General features: G+C 38.7%; 1 protein-coding gene across 2 annotated transcripts in view; it reads left to right on the forward strand.

The window, feature by feature from the left end:
* The first annotated feature begins 1,244 nt into the window (after window positions 1-1,244).
* Window positions 1,245-18,468, forward strand: part of TMEM117 (transmembrane protein 117) — a 184,830-nt gene continuing 167,606 nt past the window's right edge. The window contains exons 1-2 of one of the 2 annotated variants that reach the window (XM_039726858.1): window positions 1,245-1,399; window positions 3,111-3,415. In XM_039726858.1, coding sequence (XP_039582792.1) covers window positions 3,139-3,415 — 277 coding nt within the window. In that variant the 5' untranslated portion in view covers window positions 1,245-1,399; window positions 3,111-3,138. The remainder of the gene's footprint in view (window positions 1,400-3,110; window positions 3,416-18,468) is intronic. The other variant, XM_039726857.1, reaches the window with a different exon arrangement.

An 18,468-nucleotide genomic window follows, 5' to 3' on the forward strand; every position in this document is an offset into this window, starting at 1 on the left:
TGCTGCCTCCCTCTCTGTGGATTCTCATTAGCTGAACATAAGGAGACAGAGTTCTGCAAGCGTGGCAGTACACACAGAACTGTTGCATGAACAGGCAGTGCTTCTCACAGTATTTCTGTACTCACATTGCACATGATGATTTTTCTTTTTAAATTTTCTTTTTACTGCAAAGATAGCTTGGGGTGTGTTAGTGTGAAATACTGAATACTGCATCTTTCTACATAAAACTGAGGGTCTCAGACTATTCCAGTGAGGAAGATAATGTGGTGATTATGTCGTACATCTTCAGTAGCAGTTACTTTTATTTACAAAAATACATAATACTGTATTGCCAGAAGTACAGAAAGGGTTCACAGTCGTCTTCTGCTGCTTGTTCTGGTTGTACTGGTCTTTTGCAACATGACTCTTCTAAAGATCCTTCCTCATTCCTCAGTGGATCTCAGCCACATTGCTGTCTACCTTGGCCTGAAGCAGCCAGATGTCTGACGCCAAATTTCAGATACCCACTCCAATTGAGCTACCTGACTTTCCCCCAAAATATATTGTGTCTAGCAACTTCAAGTTTGTTTTATCTGTCTTCAGCAGTGACCAGAACTAGTGCATACTGCATTAAAACCCAGTCACAATGCAATGCTAAGAGCATCCTGTAAACGTTTTCCTGGGATGTCAGCAATACCAGCACACTGGCACTAGGGACCACATCCCACATTAAAAGGCTTTGGTTGACAATTCGGCTGAAGTGCAACGTCAACAACTCTGGCAGGCTGCACAGGGGCATTTTGCCCGACACAGTGACCGTACAGACTGGGTGTGCACCCTGGAGCCTCAGCAAAGCCCCTTCCCAAGTAAGTAAGTGGGATGTACACCTCCTTCCCCTCCCAAATATGAGGGTTTTCATAGCTCGTCCTGAGTGATCTGGCTGTTATTGCCAGCCCTGTGCTTTTGCTTTGGGATGATAAATATCCAGTTTTGACCGCCTGTTTCCCATGTTTGTAAATTTGCATAATCCTGGAGTCTGACCGACGGGAATTGAGTGCTGCTCGGGTTTCGTTCCGCTCGGCGGCTGGACAAGCCCCCGTGGCTCCCCGGCCACGCTTTCCCGGGGTGAATAAAGACACCCGGGACACACCGCGCACGTTTCGGCTCCTTGCTGGCAGGCTCCGGGGGAGGGGCGGGCACGCCGGGCACGGGCGCCGGGACCCTGCCGCAGCGGCGCCGCCCGCTGCCGCCGCGGCTGNGTGGCCCGGTGCCCGGCGGGGCGGCGGCGGCCGCGGCCGGGGGAGGTGGCCTCGGGCGGCCGGCTCTGCGCCGGCGGCAGGGGAATTGTGCCCATTAACAGGTTGCGACGGGCGGGTGGTCCGCGGCGCTCTTGGCACCCGCGTTTTCGGCGCCGAGGTAGGTAGGAGCAGGATTTTTGTTAAAATTTTGTCACGGCTGCTGTTGCTAATATTGGCTTCCGATGCTATAAAACGCTTCCTAAGAAGCCGCGTCTTCAGCTGAGTGTTTGATAATTCTCGGGTATCCGGCAGCTGTCAAAAATACCAGGACCTGTAGTTGTTTTTCTCCAGCTCCATTCGGGCTTTAAGATGGCTCATACACATAAGGAAATACCAAAACTTTTCTTAATGGTAACAGAATGAAAGGAGAGCAAGAAATAGCTTTGGGCATCCTTGTGGCTCTAAAGGCAGTGTAATCTCCCCAGAGTGATATTTTCTTGGGCAATGACTCTTAGTTTAAATCACTTTTTTTCATAAAGTTTTTGAAGGACCGATACTTCCTTGTGCAAACTTTTTAACTCTGTAATGTGGTATTATTTTCTTTTTCGTATGTAACTTATACATAATGGAATGTATAAGTTTCTTTCTTTTATTTACTGAATGCATTGTCTGAATCTGTCCAGAGGTTCTTTTATCCTTTTCATTTATTATGTACAGAATTACTTGCAGTTTTACTAATATGAATTGGGTTATGGAATTAAAAAATGTTGGGACTAACTGAAGTGAGACATTGAAATTCGTGCCATTTCTAAGTTTGCAAGTCCTAAGTTAGAAGTCCAGGAAGGGATGAGTAATTGATAGGGGGTTTAGGTATTTTGTGGGCTGGTTTTTGTTTGTTTTGGGTTTTTTTGCTTCAGGGCATATGACATTTGCAAAAATTTGCCACTGTATCCTTGAAGGATCATGCTGTAATAAACAAGCAGTATTACTGGACACTTTTTTTTCCCTTCCTACACACTGTGTCTCTTGAATAATTTTGGTGTTCTATAACACAAAGGCCTTGTATCTTTGTGCATACAAAGTGGTTGAAGAGGATGAAACAACTAATTGGTTGTGAATAAAACAGAAAGAAATCAAATGGCAAACAACTAAAATGCTCCATGCTCAGTTGCATTTTTCTGCAGCAGTACTTAATAAGTAGGCAGGTTTCAAAATACAGTTTTTGTATTCATACAGAACAACCTGTTTTCAGGGTGCCGTATTTTATGATTTTGAAAATATAGGTGTACTCCCTGAAGCCAATGAAAAGACTTATACAGGCTTGCCTGACTTGCAAGAATTAATTCTAAAAACTTTTCCAAGATGTTATTCTTTGATATGAGCACACGTTTCTGATGTTTCTGGGTCATATGCTTTTAAGCTTCCTGTAGAAAACCTCTGGACTTCTGGCTGGTTCCGTCATTCTCCTACATGGAAAAAGATTCCATTTAGGTTTAGCATAAATTTTTGTGAAATCTGTGTTGTATTTTTTGTGTGGCTGGAAAGACAGTCTGGGTTTTATGTAGCCTGCCATGTTCTTATATTCATTCTTTGCATGTCCCATTATGGAGGAGGTGCATGAAATACAGTTATTTGAGACTGAAAATCTTGTGCTACAATGTATATATGTTTGGTTGTTGTTTTTACATTGGAATAGGGAGGAGTTTCAGTTTTTCCTGTGCCTGCATCTAACAATATCTTTTGATTGAAACTTTCATTTCTAGTCAAGTCTAAAGTGTTAAAAATTACTGATGACAATGTTGCAATGATTTGATTTTTTAATGTGCGAGCCTGTCCTAAACTCTGAAAATTTCAAGTATATATAACATTATGCATTTGTGTCTTTACATACAGGCAAAACCCAGTTCTTCAGTATCTGAGGATGGATAAAGACTTCCGCTACTACTTCCAGCACCCGTGGTCTCGCTTAGTTGTGGCTTACTTAGTGATCTTCTTTAACTTCTTAATATTTGCTGAGGACCCAGTATCTCACAGCCAAACTGAAGCCAATGTTATTGTTGTTGGTAATTGTTTCTCCTTTGTAACAAATAAATACCCTGAAGGAGGAGGCTGGATATTTTTGAAGGTGTTTTTGTGGCTCCTTGCCATTCTCACAGGACTGATAGCTGGGAAATTTCTCTTCCATCAGCGCTTGTTTGGTAAGTTAAAAGATGCATCTGCTGAATTTCTGGTAATGGCTTTCTGACTTTTCAGCTTAGCTTTCTACTTGTGGCAATTTAGTAAACTTTGCTTTCAATTGCTTCTGCTGTTTAGAGCTGTATAGCACTCAGTATGTCAGCTTACACCATCATGGAAACTAATGCCACAGCATAACTCTCAATGATTTCAGTCAAAAAAGGATAAAAATAGTGAAAGCTGACATGTTTTAAATACTTGGGAGGTCAGTAAATTTCAATTTTTCTGTGTTACACCTTCAGTCAAGTTTTTAGGTCTTATTATGTAATATTCTCGACAATTTGAAGAAAAGGAATTCTTCCTTGGGGCAGCAGCTCTTCATGTCTTGTCAAAAGACACTTAAGTGGAAGCAGAGGCTCTTGTAAGTATTAGCAGAGCTGTGCTGAAGAGCTCCCATGTGAAAATGAGAATTCTAGAGAGGTAGGACCTGTCTCTGTTTTAGTACAAGAGCAAATCAGTAAAATGGAAAGGCGGGAAATGGGGAAAACCTGACAGTAAATGTTTCCATACACAAGCTATGACTTAACTGAGGAATGTACTGTACATGGACTAACTGAAAGGGATGAAATAGCCCTGGAATAAATTCTGAGGCTGAGAACTTAGATGTAAATATATAGAGATACAAAAATATCCATTGTTGTCTTCACTTAAGTGTAGAGAATGTTGCATCTGAAGGCTCAAGGCTTTCTCTATGTTTTAAAGGTAACTAGACATCTTCAGTAGAAAAGATTTCTTTGTTTCTGCCAGTGGCACTATTCTTTGAAACATCTGATTGTGGGTGTGTTGCTGCTGGTCTAGATGGACAACCCCCATATTCTTATACTGGTAGCACTGCAGGATGGATGGTTACTGGAACACCTCAAAGCACATGAGCAATAGGCCATTTCCTCAGTCTGTCTCATTCTATTAAGATCAAGAGAGAGCCACTATTGTTTCAATAAATCAAATGTAAAGCTGTTGTGTTGAGGAATGAACAAGCAAAGCCATATTAGGTGACTTTTAATACAGACTTCTCTTGAAGCAGTTATTCTGAAAAATAATTCAGCATCATGAAGACTATTAGGCTGTTTTACCATAGTGTAATGGTAAATGTAAAATGTTCCCATAAAGAGGACATTTTACCTGGAACAAGGGCTACCACAATAATGTTTTCAATTCTAGCTTCCCCAGTTGAGAAATTATTTTGTTAAACTGAAGATGTTTAAGGAAAAGTGATGAAACTGATGATAAATATAGAAAATTAGCCCGATAGTGAGAGGATTGAGAGGATAAAGGGAAGATTAGAGAGTGACTTGCTCAAATTTGAAGGGCAGAACTTTTAGTTCAGCATATGTAATGCAAGGTCCAGTGCTTGGAAGTGGCAAATAGCCAGCATATTTCTTTTTTAATCTGAAAGGCTAGACAACCAGTGGAACAAGTTTTATAAGATATGTCCTCTTCAAGACATGAATTTTTCTTTTTGAGAACACATTTTTCTGACTACAGAGTCATTATCTTCTGTCTAGGTAGGTTATTATGATAATTCCTTCTGGATTTGTAAGTGAATATCATATGTAGCTAAACATAAATTTTAAAGTGCCTTAATTTAGTCTTACTGCCAAACGGGGAAAGTCTGTCAGTGTCTGCTGCTTTGTCCCTTTGTGCAGTTGCTCAGTGAAACAGGATAGGGAACTTACCCATATTAGCAGCACCCATCTTTTATTTCTGTAAGGATCACATGTCTGACCATTCTGATGTTTGTGGCAGCACTAAGATGGGGTCAGCATGAGAGGGAACTAATGGGGAAGAAATTCCTAACCCTGAAGGCAGTGCTGGTTTATGGATATTTGTGGTTGTGGTCTGGACAAGCAGCAGGGGTGTAGGTACAATCTGATTTGAGGCTAGCTGCTGCACATTGAGGTTCATAGCAATTTGAGCCAGTGTAGATCTGCCACAACCCCACCCTCCTAATTCCAGCCACATCATTTCGAGCCAGTGCTGCTGTTGATGTGACAGTGCAGCAAGCCAGCTCAGGCAGCCAAACTCATGGAAAATCAGTTGCTTCTGCTGTCATCTACAGCAGCTCCTTGAACTGATGTGATCACTTGGGTGCCAGTGCTGATGAGATGGCCAAGGACTGTGCAGCCAAGGCAGCTGGGGGCTGTGGCAGCCATACCTTGTGTTGGCTCGAGTGCTGTGGGGCTGCACCCACGCAGTGTGGCAGTGGAAATGTGCTGCTGCTCGTGATGCACCGTGAGCAGATGGCAGGCAGTGGGACTGAAGAGCTGACTGATGTGGCTGTGTAGCTGGTGTGGATAGACAGGGCTGTGATGAGAATGTGAGTTTACAGCCTCAGGTATCTCTGTGCCTCCAAGACATTTGTGCAGCCCATGCTGAAATATTTTCTGCCTGTTACTTTCTACTACTTTAATGACTTCATTGCCTAAAAATCACTCCTTTTATTGAGATCCTCATTGAATGTGACCTCTTGATCTTCTGGCATCAAGCAGTTAATGAATTCACCCCTTTATTGTTTCTAATTTCCCTAGTCTATTTCTTTAAGTAGCTGCTACTTTTGTAATTTTTCTTTATTTATTTTTTTTTTAATGTATAATTGCTTAGGACCGCTCTGGTTTTAAATCCTTGTTTGTTTATTTGTTTTGTTTTTTTCTCTGCTAAACTCTGTTTGCAGAGGAAATTGTGACTGGTTACTTCTTGTGGTCTGTGTATAACTTCCTGCAGTCAGGAAATGAACGAAATAACACCAATCTTCCCCTGTCCTTGGCTCACCATGCAGGCTGCAAATTGAAAATGAAAAGGATTAGTCTGCACATCTCACTTTAAATGAAGAGGAAAGGATTTTCTTTCTCTATGCCCTTTCTGTTTTTTTGTTCCTTGTCTTGTGTATTTCTTGCTGCTGAGTTTGCATAGGAGCTAGAAACATAGTGTAGCTAGAACTGTGTCATAATACAGTTTACCATCTGTGACAGTCACTGCCTGATAGCCATGACTGTCGTGGACTAAAAAAATAAAATAAATAAATTCAAGCATCTTATGTGTCTAAAAGTGGAAGGAGACAGGTGCTGGAAACCTGATTTAGGCTTAATCACTCTGTGTTTATAGAGAGATAAGGGAGCAAGTAAACTATATTGATGAGAAGTAGAGATCTCAGCTGGAGGACATAGTGGAATGTTTTCTGTTGATAATATTTGTTGGAACCTTTGAGCAGTGTCATCTTCAGGGAATTCTTCAAGACACTCCTCATGACTTAAAACAAGATTAGAAAACAATTACTTTTCTTGTTCATCAGTCAAGAAATAGCTTATTTTATTTGATAAACATTTCCCATCATAAATATTTCTGTGGAAAATAGCCCTTATCTAGTACATTCTTTATATATTCATTGCATGTGGTCAGAACAAGTAGAATTTTAACATTGTCTTTTGGCTGTTATCCACTGTATTATTCTGATCCATCACTAAGCATATCTTCTGTTTGGTTTGGTGTTTTGTTCTGCTGTGCTTTTAATATTGCAATGGAAACTGAAAGGTCATAGAAGAATATTGGAAGTTTGGGGAAATAAAAAATAAAGATACCTCCCCCTGGTTTGGGTTTTTTTTCTGTATGGGAGAATTACTTGAGATAAGGGAAAGTGGTAATTTCTTGATTAATTTTCTGCTTTATTTAAACCAGAGAGAGCTTATAAACTGACCCATTTGATGACACTATGAATTCAAAAAATGCATTCAAATCTTGACTTAAATTAATAAATAAGCATGTGCTTATTTTTCATATTGCTCTGGGACATTGTATGGAAGATAGCACAGTGTTTAAGGTATAGAAAGTGAGTGTTTTAATTGGCACCTGCTCAGAATGTGCACAGTTGCTCTTCTGCACTGCTTCAGACCTAAATTCTGAGTTCAGTGGGGATTTTCACAGCCCAAAGTTCAGGCTGTGCATTTTGCATCATGATAAACATGATCCTTATAAATCATTATCACTGAGCCCAGTGCAATAGCTGTTCTAATCCATGCCCCTCTACTGGAAAACCTCTGTGTTAGGGACAATACTGGAGCTATCTCTGGGTAAGAGAATAAGCTTAGGGACCAGAAAGGTATTAAACCCTCAAAAAAGCCTAGGAATTACAAATGTAAAAATAAATCTTCAATGTGAATAGACTTTTAGGAATATGCATAAATGGGCAGTGTACTTGAAAAATATCTTAATTTTTTCAGTCCAGCATTTTTGCTTTGACTGGTCCTTACATGTACTAATCCTTAGCTTATGCTGCATATTAAATACATAAGTTTTAAAAAACTTATTACAAAATGTTCATGTTTCTACTTGTCTGTTTTTCTGATTTTAAAGATGTATTAAAACCTGGTTAAAAGTCTGATTGCAGAGACTGTATTTGTATTATGTTTGTGTTTGAATCAATTGCCAGTGAGTGTTCTTAGATTTATACTTGTAAGTTCCTTTCTAAATGGTGTGGATAGAAAAACTAAATACTTAATGTGTTATGAAAACTTACAGAAAGCAAGATATATATGGCTAAATCTGTGTTTCTTAAAATGGAGGAATAATAATACGAGTAAATTAGAGCCATTGGATAATTGTTGAATTTAATGGGTTTCTCTCCTACAAATGTTCACAGTATGCAGTTTGTTTAAAATTAAATGATAATGTGAGCTTCATAGACACTGGGATAAATGAATAAAGCACTCATGATTAGGAATTGCCCTGAACTGTGGGTGCACACAAATGTTGCAGATTGTTTAATGGACAGTAGTGCCATGCTGGGAGCAATTTCATGATAGATGGTTTCAAACAAAACACCCACCCAGGGTATGCAGTCTGAAAACATTACTCTTTTTGTCAAATGTCTCATCTGGAAGGCTCTAAAGATCATGGAAATATCTTAAAAGCTGACTCTTAGGTGTCTGCTTTTATGCTCAAATTTAAGCGGTGCATAATTGAATGAAGATTGCAAGAGGAAATTAGGCAAAGTGGAATTTGGTCAGGATGAGGGTGCAGTACATGGAAAAAGTGGATGTAGGTAACAGGATAAATTCATACAATATTACATATATGATCAGTTAGTATCCTGATATATTAGGGGTCATGTTAGTGTAAAACCTGGCCAGTGGTATTGCTGCTGCTGTTGGCACTTTCATAGTGGTGCTTTCATAGTGAAATAGCTAGTGAGCCATGTGATCTGTTTTGCCAAAGAAGCTTCCCATAGATTTGTTAAGATTTTTGCATGCTTGTTTTTCAGCCAGATTGCTTCCCATTCTTGTTTGAGGGTAGTGATAGGAACAGTTATACCACCATCTGTAGAAGCAAGTGGTGTGCATATAGCAATACTTGCATAAAATTCTAAGCTGATTGATAGAGCTTATTCTTTTTTGTTGTCAGCTCTGTGTCTTACATTACACTAAGGACTGTCACTTAAAACCCAGCAACTTTGTTCCTGCTCTTTCTTTCCCATTGATGACTTCAGCCTAATAAAAAACAACTGAGGTGATAGCTGGTAAAAAAAGAGCCTTTTCAGTATTTTGATAACAATGACCAAGTTAATGCTGCAGAAGGTATTCAAGGTCTGCTGTGATTGCCTCACGGTCAATTCACCTCTTTTGTACCAGTAAAATGTTGAAGCAATGCAATAAAATTATTTTGGTCCTACAAAATATGTGCCAAGGGGCCAGTCTAACAGTTTGCTAATAATAACGCACAAATGACTGTGAGCAAGCATTTCTGAGAGCCAGAATCCTCAAATTTAAAAAAAAAAAAAAAAAAAGGCAACACAAAAAGAAGAAGCTCTCAGCCAGCCACTGAATGAGTTGCAGGCTCATCAGATTGCAGCTCTGGCAAGCTGACAGTAATTCAGATATCAGTTTATTTTAAACTTTACATCATTCATGAGGAGACCACAAGTGACCTTTTAAATAGAAATGAAAAGCGTGCAAGTGACCTCCTAATTTCTTCTCTTACTCGTATTTTTAGAAGAGCCATAACATTTCACTGCTTCCTCTTTTCACACTCAATGAGAAAACTGTTGTCTGCACTTAGCCTTAGCTGTGGAATCAGTCTTTGGGTAGGAAATTATAGAGTTTAATTAGAGAGATACAGGCAATAGCTACAGAAAGATGAAAGATTTGATTCTACTGGAGGTGCATACCCCAGTCCCCAAGCAGTAGCATAAGAGTGCAGGAAGAGCTACGTGTGTCAGACTTTCCATAATGGAAAAGCTCTAGATAATATTTAGCATTCAGTGACTGAAAACTAAAAATAAGTTCATTGCTATTTCATATTGGTGTGTCAAATCTGTGTTTTGATCTTTTTGACATGAGATCCAGATTTTTCTTTCTGTTTGAAGCCAGGAGTGGTTTTGGAATGATGCCTGCCACTTATGGGAATGATATGTCTCCATTCCCCAATTTCCAGAAATAGAAGTGAGCTTATTCTTAGTAGATGCATCCTGATGGGCATAGTGCAGGTGCAGCCTAGTGCAGGGGCAAATTTCATGTATCATTATCCCATACAAGGAGGAGATGGAGAGGATATTAGTGTGGAACATCACCTTGCCATGTGCCTGCTGAAGAGTCCCTAGGAGAACATGATTTCCTTGGTCCCCTTAGGCTGTCAGTGGCATGAAGGTCCTTCACACACAAGCTAACATTTCTCTCTGTGATTCTACTGGGACCCCAAGCCGAATCCAGCCTGTGCACTTGCCTTATAAAGTTTTTCTTAATTAAAAAAATAATAAATTTTATATATATATATATATATATATATATATATATATGTATTCTGGTCCTTAAAAATCTGAATACATTATCAGGATATAAGAACAATTTAGCAAATAGTAGGTGTGGTGTATACTTTCTTATAGATATTTTACATATGGCAAAAGTAAAAAGAATTTGCAAATGTCTTCACTAACCAGACTGACTTTCAAGGATGAAGGATCAGTAATTGTTCCCTGTGACACAGGTAGGGCAGAAATGCAGGGTTTCTAAATGTGATTGCTGAGGCATGAGAGGAACATGCCCTAATTTCAGGTGCTGGAAAACAGAATTTTCTCCATTCCTCTTTTTTCATCAGAAGGGGCAATGCCCCTTTCCCCACTGAGTAACTCATGCCAGGGGTTGGCAGGAGCAGCAGAAACTCTCCTGCTTTGAGGATTCACACTGTCCCTGGTGCCTTTATGTGGGAAAGGAGACTCCCAGGAGCAGGCTGGACATCTGAGTAGAGGTAGCAGTGAGCCTTGAATTCAGCTTTCATCTGCACCACTGGGGTATGATCTTTCAAAGTGGCCAGCTGTGTAGGGCTTTTTAGGCTCACTTATGTACATGCTAAATAATATTTTCTATTTCTGTGACACTGATGTAATGTCTGTCTACTATGAAGGACACTTTTGTTTAATAGTAAAGCAAAGAAGAAATTAAATCTGCAAGTTTCAGGTAAAATCAAACATGCTAAACAAATAATGAAAAAAATAATTAGGGCAGTGAGGGAGTAAAGAGATGAGGCAAGATGAGGGAAAACATTCCTAGAGAGTCATAGCAGCAACAGTATTTAATTTTAACTTGAGTAAAAGGCCTAGAGATTGATAGACTGCAGTTTTCAATATCAAAACCTCATGAATATCCTAGCTCTTTTGCTAATAGATGTAAATGACAAAACATACGGATTGTAATTCACACCTGACAGTGTAATGTGCTAGAGGTACAGAAAAGGGAGAAGGAACTGAAAACTAATATTTTATAAGGAATAACTGAGAAGTTGCTGATCTGGAGAATTCAGGATATTCAATTTTGTGTCACTTTCATGCAGCAAATAAAAAAGTATTTACAAACAGTTTTCTCCATGCCTACCACTTTGCTTCATGTTATCCTTGATAGGTTCCAGCTGAGACTACTTTGAAGAGGTTTGGGGCTTATATCCCATGAGCTTTATCTCTGTGGCAGCCAAAGGTGGAGAGATTTTTATCTAAATTAGAGGTCACCTTTGTATGACGTCTAATTCAGAGAGTAAAACAGGAGTGCTGCTCTCTTGGGGATGCCTACAGATTTCCATCTCTTAGGCTGCAGATAGAAAGCAGACTTCTCTGGAGGCCGTGTTTCTGCTTGCCTGGCTGGGCACAGGGCAGAGCAGCTGCAGGTGCTCAGGGCTCTGCAGGGGTCAGGGCCACGCTCCTGTGCCAGGGGCTGAGCCAGGCTGCTGTGTGTGCCCAGGGGTGATCAGAATGCCATGCTGGCTATCAAACTCAATCAGAACCTGCTTGAGGCTCATATAAGGTTGTGTATAAAACATTAATCAGTGCATTATAATATATAACATGAGAGAATATTGCATTTGCAGTATTTCACAGAGTCTTGTCCCTGTGGCTACAGAAGTGGTTGACAACCCCAAAACTCCATTCACTTTATCTTACTATCCCTATGCCCTCCTAGCAGGGGATAGAGGATGCCAAGTTACTAACTATTTCAACAAATCTATTTTAGAATGGCACCACCAAAACAAATTATACAAAATGAACTTTCATGTGTTAAAATCTTTGCAAGACTTAGTTTTGGGCTGAAGTTTCCAAATGCTCAAAAATTTCTTCAGAGAAAAAAAAGGTCAGGTTCCCTGCTTTGATAACTCAGGAATATGTTTATAATGTTTATGGAGTCAAAAATTTAATAGCTATGTCTTCTTTTAATCACCTGAAAATCTGAGTTTTTACAGTTGATATTTTTCACTCAATTGCAAAATTCAGAGAAATGTCATGAAAATGTAACTTTCATATAGTTAGCTTCCACCACCAATGCACAAACATCCTGCAATGACATGATATTAAGCACTGCTTGATAATCTTAATTTCCTTTTCTAGAAATAGCACATTTGTATTATGTACACTATATGATTGTGTCCAAAAAGGATTATCTACTACATACAGATTGAAAGAGACCACAGACTAGACTAAACTGCCACTATATTTAGTGGTAACTTAGGAAAAACTGGATTTTCAATCTGATACAGTGTTATTTGCAAAAGTAACCGGGACAAATAATAATTTGCAAAAACTATGCTTAAAAGGAATATTCTGGCTGGAGAAACTGTGTAATAATAATCAGTGAAACTGAGCAAAGTAATATTTCTATTGCAAATTTTTTTTTGAGCTGGTGTATAATGAAGACAAATTTTCATTTTTCACTAAGAAAACAAAAGGGTGGGTAGGTTATAAGTAGAACATGCAAAAACACACTTTCAAGGTAACTATATAGAAAGCTAGCAAGCTGTTAGGTCTGCAAGGAGAAGGGGAGGAGCAGAAAATATTGTAATTGAAAAATGTTTTAATTTTCCCAATGTATGCTTGGCTTTTCTCCTTTTTGAAAAATAAATCATTAATTTAATCATAAAAAATAGTGTACCGAAATAGGCATTGCTATACTTTATCTAGCATATTTAACTCTCCTTATTTGGAACACTGTTTAACTAGCTGCCATGTTCACTCGAGACCACTAGAAGGTGCTCCTCTGTTAAAAGATAATTATTTCTGTCTGAATTGCTGTTAAAAGCTAATTTTCCTCTGATAACTGTGGTTCTGGCCAATTGTTTACACAGACTGTAATTGCAGCCGCTACCCCTGCTATAAAACAGCTGGACCTCGTCTGCTATAACCATTATCACAGCATGAAAATAACAGATCTGTTATCCCTCATTCTCTGATAAATCAAAATCCCATCTGAGCAGGACTCTAGGCAGTTCTGCTGGAAGGTGAGCCATGGAAATTGTGGTGGAACTAGCAAACCACACACTTTGTAAAGTTAGGAATCACAGAATCATTTAGATTGAAAAATACTTTTATGGTAATTGAGTCCAATCATACACCAAACAGCACCAAAACCTATTTCTGGAGTAAATTAAGGCAGAATGCATCCCTAATGAGAGTTTGTACACTTGTCTGAAGTCTGAAGGAGAGCCCAACATAAAAAACAAGCAAACAAAAACAAATAAACAAAAAACCCCAAACAAAACTGCAACAAACATATAAACAGTCACTCGTTAGAAGTACAACTGTTAAATGTAAGACTGGTCCAAGTCTGGCAGAATAATAATCAGCCATCCTGTGTGAGATCTGTGCAGATTGCAGCACGTACCTTTCTGACCTAGGACTGGATTAACTGATTGTATCCTTTGCAGCACGTACCTATTCTGACCTAGGACTGGATTAACTGATTGTATCCTTTTCTGGTGCTCAGACAGGTGTTGGTCTGGATGCATCTACAGGTGCCAGTCGAGAAGTGTACAGTTTACAGAAAAGCAGTTTTCACTGGGTCTGGAAAGGCTCAGCTCTATGTGCATACCCCTGTACTCCACTGTGAGCTAGAGAGCATCTTTTTTGTCACTGGAATGTGCTTCCTCTTGGTCCCACAAAACCAATTCTTCACTTTGTTTTGCACTGGAAATACAGACATGTTCAGTAACCCCTGGGGTGCCTGTTTGTCCAATGTGAGATCTAGTCAGTCTCCATAATAGACAGCAGAGTTGCAAATAGTTATTGAAGACAAAAAATAAACCTCATGCTTAATCTGCTTTGTTTTCTGACTCAAAATTTTTTGTAAATGTTTATTTTGAAGGCCTGTGTAGTAGATACATTGTAAGCAATTCTATTTACTATTAAAAATAAGCTTGTGAACTGGCTTCAGGAGAAAAGAACAAACACTATAGAGAAACCCTAGTTATTTTGACAAGTTGTTGCAGAGCATCAGCAAACTGGTATTGAAGAACAGATATTTCAGCACTTCCCTTTAGAGTTCAGCATCAGCATTACACAGGCTCTAAACACTGTAATGTTTCTTTTATCTGCCATGAAATTTAGATTCCAAAGAATTCAAAGAAGGAAAATGTAGTTTCTGGAGACATGACATATATGGTGATAAAACATTTTGGCTCTAAAATTAAAAAAATTAGGAGGATCATGAAATTGCTACTTAGGTTTGGCGGTTAAAAAATGCTAAAAATTCTAAAAGAATAAAGAGTGCAAAAATATAATTAAACACTTACATGCCCTTTAACTAGCTTTTTTAAAAATTATGCAGTGAGGCCATTGAAAAAGAGAATTTTTCCCCCTTTGTTTTATAATCTGGGATTGGGTCACATAGAATTAAAAGATCTATACCTCAGGAACAAATGCGTTAGCATTTTCTGTTGCTAATGCAGGGTTTTCAGTTACTTCCCCATTAAGAAATGTTCTAAAACATTACGGGAAATCAATATCTATTTTTACAGGTTTCCTTTTATCTGCATCAGCACAATTGTCTAAACCTGAAGTAATAAAATCAGTAATAGTAAAGTCTAAAATTAAAATGATAGGCTAAATCTCTATAATAGAAATTGAGAGGCACAGAAAAATTCGGAATTAAGCTGGCCTAAACACTAATTCTGGCATAGCTTTAGGCCTTCCCACATTATCTGCACTTCACAACTCTTCCAAATCAGCAACCTGACGTATTGCTTCTAGGTAATAGCAATGACATAAATGTAAAGCAGAGATCTGGTGCCTTCAGGACCCTCCTGCAATGTTTGATATGGCAGATGGCACTGACCATCACCACCCAGCTCTTTCTTGCCTTTGGGTAATCTATTAAGAAAAGAAAGCATCAGCTCTTTCCTTGCAGCAGCAAAAGTCCATCCTCCTCTTGTTTTGGTATTAAAAGATGAACGTGCATTCTTTTGAACAATTCTATTTTCTTCTTCGAGAAATAGCAAGAGATCTTTAAACACTATGTGGCATTTCTAAAATGGCATTTCTTTCTCTAAGGAAGGCAGAATGCTATGCATTTCATCTGTGTGCATTCACCTGCACTCTCCAGTTCAGATTAGGCCCTTGAGACCACCAAAATCAGATAAAACAGGCTGCACAAGAAGCCCAGTGGAAAGACCTCTGGCTAGAGACATCAGTCTTCTGACCAGTGTTGGCTGAACTGGTGGGAAACCCGAGCTCCTAAACTCCCTTTGTCTTAGCACACAGTGTTCTGTGTGAGGACATCAGTTCTCCTCCTGGGTCAGTAGCTGAGACCTTGACTGTTACCTTTTGTGACATTAGGTTGCATTTTACCTTAGACTGCAGAAGCTGAGATCTGCAGTGCTCCCTGATTAAGGTTCACCTTTCCCAGCTGGAGGAAGCCCCATCTGTGCTGAGTCATGTGAAGTGGAAGGGACCGAGGTGGTAGGTGCCAAGCTGAAGTCCTGAAAAGAGAACTTGGGAGGGCTGAAGGTTTGATAGGTCCCTGGAGGAGGCCAGCACATCCCATCATCTCTTGATTGCAGGCTCCGGGGAAACTTGTCCCCTCAGATTCTTGGATGTCTCCCTAAAGCAGGAGCAGAGAAGCTACATTTGCTCTTTCAAGGCAGATGATAGACTTAGCTGTATCACCTGCCTCTGCTGTGGTTCCTCCAGCTGCAGAATCACTCTAGGCGTATTTTTTTCTCGTGTCCAAAGAGATTTGACTTCCACAGATTAAAGCAATGTACAATAGTGAATTATTTTAATAGCATTATGGTATTTTTATAGTTTTTTGCCAAGTGAGGTGATTCTGAGATATGGCAAAGAAAAACTTTGATATCGGAATACACTCATTTATGTATATGAAGAGAAAACCAAACTTTAAGGAATATCTGAACATTTTTATTTTAAAAAGCAAGCTGCTGTCTTAATAACTGAACATTTCAGTAGTTTCTCTGTGAGATGAAAGTATTACAAAGAAAAATAGAGAATATAAAGATGCTTTCATTAGCAACTTTGGAAAATTTGTAGCAAAATTAATCTCTTCAACGTAGAAACTTTTGGTTTAATAATTGTTGCTTCCAAAGCAATGCTGAATGTACAATAGTAAATGAGGAAGTTGTTTCTCTGACAATAGCTGAGCATGTACATAAGAGGTCAAATCTTTCAGGCCATGGTCTATCTTGTGTTCATTTAATGTATTACGAAGATGTTAGAATATCTAGACAAGGTACACAAAAGCTACCTAGAGCTTGCAGTCAGTTTTGTAGGCTCATACATTATTACAATACAGTATAATGTGTTCAAACTCGTAATAGTTAGGTATTGAACTGGATACCATTTCCTCAGATTTAATCCAAACAAAAACCAGCGAGAAACCAATATTGCAACATAGTACAAGATGTTTACTTTGGCTCTTGGCTGTTTAGTTTATTGTTCACTTGTTGTATGAAAATGGAATAAACATATAATTTTATTTGTTTATGTCATTCTATCCAGGTATTATATTATAATAAAACATTTTAGGAGCATGTATTTCAAAGCAAAATTACAAGCAAGTAAATATGAACAGATGTCCTGTACCTTTTAACTCTTACTTTGCAGAAAACCTTTGGTTTCAATCAGGGCAACATGAGCATTAGATCAGCCTGGTTGAACAAAAATGCTTTTAAAAAGTGCTTAATTGATTATATAACCATTTATAATCAGGAAAACAAATGTCTAGAATCCCTATCAGTTACTGGAGTATATTCACTGCTGAGTATCATGACAAACAGAAATATCTTGGGGTAAGGGATGGAAGGATCTCTTTTTAAAGATTATGCAGTGCTTTTAGACTTGGCCCAGGACAAAGGTATGTTCTATGAGATGTCCAGGCTGGGAGAACAGCCAACAGAGGTATTGTGGCACAGATGTGTTTTGTAGCAATGCCCTTATCTGCCTTTTTCCTTCTGTTCTTCATTATTCAGGGTTGGTTGAGACTATTTTTTCTAGAAACATGAGGTTGTTACTTCTCTTTTCCCCCCTTTTTCTCTTACATGTGTGAGCATCTTGGGACCTCTGTAATAGATGGTCTTATTGATGGATAATTAATGAGATTTATGGAACTTGTGGACACAGACAATGGAGGCATATTTCTAATAGACAATTAAATTTTTTAAAAAAAAGGAATGTTTTTCTTTTAAAGTAAGAAAAATGGAAATATTAAGAAATATCAAAGGAAAGAAGCATTACTTAGAATGAGGTAAGTACACATAGGCATGCGATTTTTCTGTGGGATTGTGTGAGTGTAGTAGTACATCCCAATACTTGTAAAGTTTTTCAGATTATCAGAACCGACTTCTTTTCTTGTCACAGTTACTGACCATTTAAAAAAAATCTAGATTTTATGCGTATATATTTAGTCAATACAATTGAAACAGAACAAGAGAGATTGAATACCCATGTAGAATGGAATAATTTTATAATACATACAGGGAGCAAATTATATTAAAACTGTGGAAATTAAATAATTAAGACTGTAAAAAGTATATTAAAATCTATTTTGTCATCAGTAACTTTGAAAGTAAAGTTAATGTGCTCACTGATACATGGGCTTTCATAATTAACAAGGTAATGTGTGGAACTTGGCACAAAAACAAGTCAGCAGGTGGCTGATTATTGGAACATGATTATGTTGCCCATGCAGTGTGATGAAAGAACACATATTTAATGACTCTTGAAGGTGGATGTTCTGATGACTATTGTGCTGGTTGAAGGACTAAAATGTATTGTAGTGTAATTATCTTGGACTGTCCTGAAACTGTGATGCTAAGATCCCTGAGGAACAGGAGAAGAAGCATTCTGTGTAGTTGCATCTCTTACCCTTCTTGCAGCTCATTCAGAGCTTTTCCTGTGCAGACTTCTCCCTTTTGAGGAGTTCAGAGTTCGTGGTAGAACACAGGCTCCCCTGAAGCAGAGCACTAATAACAAACAACTGTAGTTGCCTGGGGTTTGTGGGGGAACCCCTGCTGCCTGGGAGAAGATTTAGCACAGCACTGTAACCATGCTGGTTTGTTTCATGAGCAGATTCACTGTGGCTCTGACTATCCTCAGGGACTCTATCTTACTATTTGTTTTTTTGTTTGTTTGTTTTTGGAAATGTGCTGCACTTTCCTGGGTTAATGAGGTTCCACTGCCAGTGGAACTCTAGAGCAAGCAGCATTAAAATGAAGTACTTGTAGAAAGCCTCTCTGCAAATGCTCAAGCAGTTCAGCTGTA

This window comes from Passer montanus, unplaced genomic scaffold, assembly GCF_014805655.1.
Source record: "Passer montanus isolate IOZ18808 unplaced genomic scaffold, ASM1480565v1 scaffold6, whole genome shotgun sequence".
In the NCBI taxonomy this organism is placed as follows: domain Eukaryota; kingdom Metazoa; phylum Chordata; class Aves; order Passeriformes; family Passeridae; genus Passer; species Passer montanus.